At 31.8% G+C, this 8,812-nt stretch overlaps 2 protein-coding genes across 2 annotated transcripts; both read left to right on the forward strand.

Annotated features, from left to right (window-relative positions):
* Window positions 1-2,732: 2,732 nt before the first annotated feature.
* Window positions 2,733-3,512, forward strand: LOC110423375 (uncharacterized). The gene has a single exon (XM_021437597.2). The coding sequence runs from the start codon at window positions 2,939-2,941 to the stop codon at window positions 3,200-3,202; it is 264 nt and encodes an 87-aa protein (XP_021293272.1). The 5' UTR covers window positions 2,733-2,938; the 3' UTR covers window positions 3,203-3,512.
* Window positions 3,513-7,112: 3,600 nt separating this feature from the next.
* Window positions 7,113-7,927, forward strand: LOC110421976 (uncharacterized). Its single transcript, XM_021435718.1, has one exon. The coding sequence runs from the start codon at window positions 7,180-7,182 to the stop codon at window positions 7,579-7,581; it is 402 nt and encodes a 133-aa protein (XP_021291393.1). The 5' UTR covers window positions 7,113-7,179; the 3' UTR covers window positions 7,582-7,927.
* The last annotated feature ends 885 nt before the right edge of the window (window positions 7,928-8,812 follow it).

The following is an 8,812-nucleotide window of genomic DNA, read 5'->3' on the forward strand; positions in this document are numbered from 1 at the left end:
TCAACTAATTTGTTCTGTTTGTTGGTTATATGGTATATGATTGAGCAGACGTAGTGGGCATGTTGATATACAGGGATAAGGATGATAGTTTAGACGTAACACGGCTTGATTAAGTTAATTTTTATGCATTACTACAGTGATGCCCGTGTCGTTCGAGCGGGACAGTCAACATTTTTTTTATTCGGTTTTGTTATTCAATTGTTGGAAAATTGACAAAATAGATATATAATGATGCTGAGCAAAATGCCCATAAGTCATTTACAAAAGAAAAGAAAAAGGTTAAAAAAAAAAGCACTTGAAATCGGATAAAACAAAATTATATTAAAAAATAAAAGAACTTTTTTTTTTGGAGATTAAAAAAAAAAGAACTGAAAGCAACAATTTAAAGAAAAGTAACAAAATCACATAATAAAATGAAAATCTTGCTAATCAAATTGGTAAATCCAAAAAGAAAGCCCCGAAAAATTTTATAAAAAGAATAAGAAATTGAAAAATATAGCAACCAAAACAAAAGAATAAAAGGCACCACCCATCAAAACCTGACTCATCTGAACGAAAAAAAAAACCAGCAAAAACCAAACCGAAAAAGGAAAGAAGAAAAATGGAAAGAAAATGACAAAGAAAAACGCTAAGACCAAGAAAGAAAACCGCAAAAAAGAAAGCAAAAAACCCCTTTTTCTTAAGCTTCAAAAACATCAAATAGAAAGCAAGAAGGAAAAACCAAAGAAGAAGAGAAAGGCTGAGAGAAAACAACAGAAAGAAGATGGAAAAAAAAAAGCGCAGAGAAATAAACATCGAACAAACGGGCACAGAAAAAGAGAAAACCTTCTGGGGCTCCAAACTCAAAGCCAAAAGACCAAAAACCTCAAAAACAACACTACAAACTCAAAAAGACCTCAAGAAGAGAATAATGGGGAAATGCACGTGTCAAACATCTGAGGTATCCACGTGGAGCTAAGCTCTTGTGAAGATCCTTAACCTTTTATTGGTGGAGATGATTATTGAATACATGACACTGTTGACGCTGTCCCTTTGCGTACACCAACTGCTAATGAATTAATGGTCAATTTCAGGAAAAATTACTAGGACCAACTTGTCCAAGGGCTGCGAGTCTTTTGCTCGCGTCGGAAGAGTGGAAGAAACTTGAATTATGCCTTGCTATGAAAACCAAGACAGCTTAGGGATTTGCAAGTTTTCCTAACAATCAAACGCCAGCTAGTTCGTTGCATCCCTTTTTTCTTCCGTTATGTACGTGCGATTTTTGCTATGCGGCGTTAGCTTTATTAGGCAGCTCAGCAGATAATACCAGAAATGCATTTGTCAAGGTAAAAGTTTATTTAATAAAGCAATTCCGGAGGTAAAATATTCAAGCTTGACTGCTTAAAAGCAACATACGGAACAAGGGAAAACACGAAAATGGTAACCTTTTTTTTTACATTTGTTAATCTTAGGCTCTTGTAATAAATGATAGGCTAAACTACTTTGTTCCTTACCTAACTTTTTAAAATTTTCTTTATTCTGAGAACTCAATTTTAAAAAATAATGTATTTAGTTATTAATGTTAATAAATATTATTGTTTTAATCACTAAAACGTTAAAAACGATGGACTTGATAATGACATTCTGTCACCATACATTGATCTAGTGACATATTCATATCAAAGTCACCAAAAGGTTAACTTGCATAATTGAGTGATAAAAAAATAATTTACTCAAAACTCTATTGTTATTAATTAATTGCTTTCAATAAAAAAATTGAGGATTATTTTTTAAGTTCCATGGGATTGGATCATTAATGCTTTTACATTTTTTATTTTACGCCTAAAACTTACATCTAAAAATTAGCTTCAACTAATGGTGAGATGGCAAGTGTCATTATTTGATTGATTAGTATTTTTTTTACATAATACTTAAAAAATCTTAAATTATTTAAATAAATTTAAATAAATTTTATTTTTATTATATTTTATTTTAATATAAATAAATTTTAATAATTAATAATTAATTAATTATTATTAATTAAAATTTATTTATCATCCTATATTACGTAATGCTGTTATTGCTCAATTTTTATGTTGGCAAAAAGGTTCAAGCTCTTTTGTGCACCTACTTCGTCGCCCAGTGGCTTTAACTGCCATGTTGGAGTGGCTAAGGCTATATCTGACCCTTCCCTACGAGCAATTGGCCATTCGACTATTGAAAAAAAAAATCTTATTTACCTTTAATTTTACACACATCAAACATGATATAAGATAAATATTATTTTTTTCTTGAAGAAAGGGATTTAAATTCATACTCTTTAAATACAAAAATCATATATTAATTAATAAATTAAATATTTCGATGTAACTATCATATTTTACTCTTAATCTTGAACACAATAAATATAAATTAAATAATTTAATTTCAATCCACTTATCTTATTTTATAATATCTTCTCCATCATCCTATCTATCAGACACATCCATATAAATACAAAGTAGGAGAATAACTTATCCTTTTCGCTTCCAAATGAATATGCTTTCGGACAATTTCACTGCTGAGATATGCCAAGGTTTTGATAAATAATTCCTTAGTTGACAAGCAGTCAGATTAATGCTTTTCAGCCTTCCCTTCCAGGAAAACAGAGCGGTTTTGATTCCAAAACTCCGGGCTTAATTGTATTTTTTAAGGGAAAACCGCGTGCGCGTTTCACGTTTATTATATAAAGCCAACTTTCCTGAAAGGTCAGTGACGCAAAATCTTGAAAACCATTGGCTTTTCCGTTTTCAACACCCAAAACCACTGGTAGCTGGTAAGTGGTGACAGCCACAGCCTTCAGTTTTCCCAGCATCAACCCCTATATAAGAGAGCGTCTTTGTCTTGTTTCATCAGAAAAGCAATATCACTTCTATTCTCATCCACAAAGACAAAAAAAAAAGTCTTTGCAAGGTTAAACATGAGTTCAACAAGCAGAGCTTGGGTAGCAGCCAGTATCGCAGCAGTGGAAGCCTTAAAAGATCAAGGGTTTTGCAGATGGAACTACACCATGAGATCACTGCACCACCATGCCAAGAATCATGTTAGGTCGATTTCTCAGACCAAGAAGCTGTCTTCTTCATCATCTGTAATGGTTTCAAGCAAAGGAATAGATGAGAAGACGCAGCAAGCAGAGGAATCCTTAAGGAAAGTCATGTACCTGAGCTGTTGGGGTCCCAATTGAACAAATCAAAAGCAAATGGTAGACCGAAGAGCTGGTTTCTGAGTGCTCCTGATGAGAAATTTGTCGCATGAAAAAGTTTCTTCCTCAGATGGATTTGCTCTCGGGAGATTTTGGAGCCTATTTGCTTATTCCTACAACTAAATATGAGAGATATTTATATACGATTGTTTCAAAATAATGTAAATTGTATATATAGTCTAATTCCATATCAAAGTTGCTTTCTGAGATGCAATTTTGGGATAATCACTTCTGCTCTCAACATTGTTTCTCTGTTCTCTCTCTCTCTGAATGATTGAACTTTATTTTTCCATTTTCTTTTCTTTTCCCTTGACAATCTAAGGAATAGCAAAATTCGATTGATGCAAGAACTTATATAGTTCATCCTTTCACACAGTAGAACTGGCCTTCACAATTAGCAAATGAATATCTATATAATTTCTCTTCAGTTTGATCAATTTCAGTGGACATTGACCCAAAATGAAACTTGATTGCTGATTTCATTTCAACTAGCAAATGAAACACTACCGTTAAGAGCAATGGTACGATAACAAAATTGTTCAATCCAATTGATCTTTGCCATCTTATATTTTGATAGGCATAACCCTGATACTCGTTTTAAACAATTAAGTTATAAAAGAAAAAAAAATAAGCTTACTAACTAAAATCATCCCTTTTTCTTACTTGTGTAGACCTTGTAAATACAGGACTAGAAAAACGGGAATATCAAACAAGGTTTCAAGAGGTGGTGTGTTAGATATCATTTTCCTTACAATATATTTGGATAGATGTCAGTAAAGAAATAGAAAAGAAAAGGAAAGGATCAAACGTCTCCCTTGTTTGGATAAGCTATATTGATTAATGGAAAGGAAGGGGAGGGAATCTTAATATCCATATGTTTGGTTAAAGAGTGGAAAGTAAAGGGGAGGATGCGTTATAATTTTCTTTTTCCAATTATGACTTTCTTTTGATAAAATAACAATATAAACATTACACATCACATTGCAAAAAGAAAACATTATTATATTGCCATCTTCACTTGGTGCAAAACTCTTCAACGTATAGTTGTTTTGCACACACATCTTATTGTTCTCGAATAAGTCTATCACGCTTTATAATCTTCAAGTACATTAATTTCAAAAATTATGGTCACAATTTTTAGAAATATCAACACATGATGAAGCCTTTTTTTTTTCCCAACAATCAACATTCTTTCCTAAAATGTCATATGAAAGCATGTGCCTTTCTTTTTCTTTTTTGAATATAGGCACATTAGCAATTTAGTTGAAATTTTTTTGGTAAATTTAATGGTCTGTCCTTCCTACATGATATGCACACTGGCTTCACCAGAACTAGAATTTTGATCTTACTTTCTATATTTCTCTTCAACTTGAAGATGATTATCCAAAGTTTTTAAAGTAATTTCCTATTTTTTATGTTTAAACTTTTTTTAAAATTTTCAATGACAGAGAAAGTTTATCTATAACAATAGTACAATAATACTTTTATTCATATTCGTTTTATGTTATCTATAACAATAATACAATAATACTTTTATTCATATTCATTTTATGTTACTTAAACTGATTAAACGTTCTTTCAAATTTATGCAATTATTCAATGATAGATCTTTCGACAACCTTTTGATAATTATTGAAATAATTGAAAAGAAAATTCTTAGTAGTTGCATACTTTGACATATACCCGACCTTCAATTTGTCTCATAATTCTTTTGAAATAACCTCATTTTGATATGTATCAAATGATAGGTGGTGAAAGACTCATATTTATATATTCAAGATCCACCTCATCTCTTACTGATATGGGATCCGTGACATTCTACTCCATCCAATTATGCGTTCACCCTATATTTTTTTTTATATGGGATCCACCAATTATACATTCACCCCATCTCTTATTGATATAAAATCCATGACATTTTACCTCACCGAATTATGCAATGTCCTCGTTGCATTGGCTTTTTACTCATAAAAGAAAGAGACTCTTACACTAATTTGGGTGTACCTCTATCCTTGTATCTCTTATTGAAGGCTTATATCAATGAAAATAAGTTCTGATATCAAATGTCATTGGCCAAAACTTAAACTCAATATCATATAGCTTAATACAAGGCTGGAAAATAAATTCAACCTCATATAGCCTTAAACCTCTAAAAATAGAGTCTAAGTAAGTTTATAAATTATAAAACTACTTTCCCAATCCACAAAACATGCTTAATAGGTGATAAAAGATTCATATTTATATACTTAAGATTTACTTAATTTCTTATTAATGTGGGATCTGTGACATTAAGACTTAGACAACTTTCAAACTTGAAAGTAGGAAATGCATCCTTATTTTGTCATCTTTAAAATTGCCACCATCAAACTCAGTGTCAAAAACTACTTCTCTGGGTGCTTCACTTGCAACAACCAATGTCAAATCAAAATAAAACCTTAAGATTACTAGAACACAAAATTAAAAAAACGATAATATGAAAGAAAGAATCCCTGTTTCAATTCAGTTCCTTAAGATTTTATTTACCTCCACAAGTTGTTGGTGAACAAATGAGTTATAAATGAAAAACTTTAAAGATACAATAAAATCTAGTGATAAATTGTATTTTGCACTGAAAAAATCAATCTACTAAGCATTCACATACATATGACAAAATTATCAAATTTTTATAAATTTTTTATAACAAAATAATATAATAAAATATTTAAGAAATTTTTTACAATTAATAGAGATTGTATGACCGTTGTTTTTGTGTGTTCTAAAACTAGGAAAATCCTATTTACAGAAAAGTATATGTTTGTTTGTACAGATACAATTGTTGGCATAATCGTTAAGTAATTAATTACTATTTAATTAACAAAATTAAACTTAAATTAAAAATAATAATTTATTATTTAATTAACTTAACCTATTAAGCGCCAAGAATTATTATTAAATTGAATATATGTTATTTAATTTATTTCAAAACCAATCAAGTTTTGAAAAGTCTAACCATGATTCAATTTTGCATTTATGCCACTTTAATCCAACTACAAAAGACTTGAACTCTTTTTCATTTAAAGGGAAAGGGCTCTCTAGAAATGAAAATTTTCATAGTCATTATCATTGAAAATGTCCAATAAATATATTATTTGAAACTAATATCAAAATTTTCAACTTCAATACCCTGTGGATCATCACTTTTTTGAGAATAACAACATCAAAGCACCCTAAAATCAATTTTACCAAAGGAATTTGTTATCAGAATACCATAGTAAATATCTATGTCTTTTACAAAAAGATTTCGTTAATAAGTATCTTTTAAAGTTTTCATATTAAATAAATATCTTTTTTCAATTTATTAAAATTATCATAATAATAATATTTAATATAAAAATATTACTATAATTAATATGTTAAGTACCGTTAAGTTTAAAAGAGTGTCATTAACAAAACCTGCATGAAACTAGTTTTTATTCTTTATTTCTAAAGGCCATATGGCATAATGTAATTTTATATGCATGAACTTTTAATATGGCAGCCAATTACTCCTCAACGTGGATTAGGCAATACGGAAACACGTGCTAGCTTACTAAGAGTTATAAGCTTGTACACACTCAGCACGTGGCGAATAATTTGGGCATCTGTGAGAAAACAGGTGGTTTGGACTCCCATACTCCAGGCTTGAATGGAATTTATCGAGAAAAACACTTAAAACCGTGTGCCTACTTGCCCATTATTAATTGTCGACAATTGATACATTTGGTCTTAAATCCCATTTTTGCCCTCACATAATTGATGCAATGTAGTGCTTTTACATGGATGTTAAAGTCATATTGTTCCGAATGCGGTCCCTACCCACCCAGAAAACCATTGGCTTTGCCACCCCTCAAAACCACGAGCAACAGCAATAGCCGGTAGTTTTTTTCCCAAACTTCAGGCGTCTTTGGTCTGATCCATCCAACGGTATCATCCCTCTATATATGCGAAGCCCCTTCACTCCGCTTACCCATCAGGCATCAACAAAGCACAAAAACACTCTTGTTTTATCTCTCTTACAATTTCACTGCATCCGTATTCACAAAAGTGTTCAATTCGTAAAGAGTATTTGTAAGATGAGTTCAACTAGCAGGGCATGGATTGTGGCAGCTAGTATTGGAGCTGTGGAGGCACTGAAAGACCAAGGAATTTGCAGATGGAACTATACTTTAAGGTCAGCTCTCCATCATGCCAAGAACAATGTCAGGTCAGTTTCACAGGCCAGGAAGCTCTCTTCTCAATCTTCAGCTGCAATTTCAAGTGGAGTGAGCAGGGAAGAGAAGTCTAAGCAATCAGAAGAATCTTTGCGGAAAGTCATGTACTTGAGCTGTTGGGGTCCCAACTGAGCCATAACAGACTTGATTAGAAGAAACATCCCCTGAGGGGATCATTGACTCATGAACACGCTTAATTTGGTCAGTCAAAAGAAAAATTTGGGGAGAGAGCCCATGAAAAGCGCACAGGGTCCATAGCGCATGGTGCGCGCGGGGCTTTCCATGGTGGGTTCTGGCCTTGTATATAGCTACAAAGATGTAATGAGAACAATTGCTACACCAATATCATATACATCATACGAGTTGTGACTAGTGAAAAGAACTTTGAGAATTGCTTGTTTCTCATGTTTTTTTCTCTTTCTCCTGAGTCGGTGCCATTTTGGCGTAATATAGTTTATATACATATGTCCTTACTCCAGTTTTCTCTTCTCTTTTCATTTTGCACTTACTTTCTTTGATTTTAGTTCAGGGAGATCACAGAATTGAACCAACTTGACTAATTACAACGCAGCCACGATACCTATTAGAAACCACAGAATTACCAAAGTATATATGAGTAGCTATAGAATCGTAGATCTTTTTAAGAGAAATCCACCAGACTGCACAATACGTACATAAGAAAAACTACGTAAAATTTTGATGTGCTTTTGTTAAAATGTTGATCCTTGAAGCAAAAGCCGTGGTAAATGTTTAAGTAGCAGCGGTTCAGAAACACTTTGATTCAAACACAACAGAGACGCAGCAGTAAAATAAAAAGTACTAGTATATTTGATGCTCATGCTTGATTGGCTGCGATTGCGATCTAATTAATCTGTGTTTAATTTTATTTTCATTTCATTTGGATTTTTTGAGTTATTACATTTGAACCTCCTAAACATAGTTTTTTCAATAGTAGTAGTAAAATTTTGTCAGGGGCCGTCCTGGGCTTTATTCGGTCCATGAACCTGTTAAAAACAAACTCAGGTGGGGCTATTATACCCAAGTTCGAGGTTAGTATAGGCTAGGATTGAAACCCAAATGCCACTCAATCTTTTTTTTTTTTCAATTTATTTATGAATTTATGTTTAATGTACTGCTATTGTGTATGTTATTATTATTATTATGAATTCAATATTATTATCTTCTAAATAAATAAATTTAAAAATGATAGTTTATAGTTAGTCATAATTCATAAATATTATAAACTGACAATGCATTTCATGTGATGATGAATCAATATAATAGTGTGCTCAAGAAAGACAAAAAGAAAGAGTAAAAGACAGTAACTTCACAAGAAAGACAGAAAAAAGTGAGACAGTAACTT

This window comes from Theobroma umbraticum, unplaced genomic scaffold (genome assembly GCF_002168275.2).
Source record: "Theobroma umbraticum cultivar Fairchild unplaced genomic scaffold, ASM216827v3 scaffold_30.0, whole genome shotgun sequence".
In the NCBI taxonomy this organism is placed as follows: domain Eukaryota; kingdom Viridiplantae; phylum Streptophyta; class Magnoliopsida; order Malvales; family Malvaceae; genus Theobroma; species Theobroma umbraticum.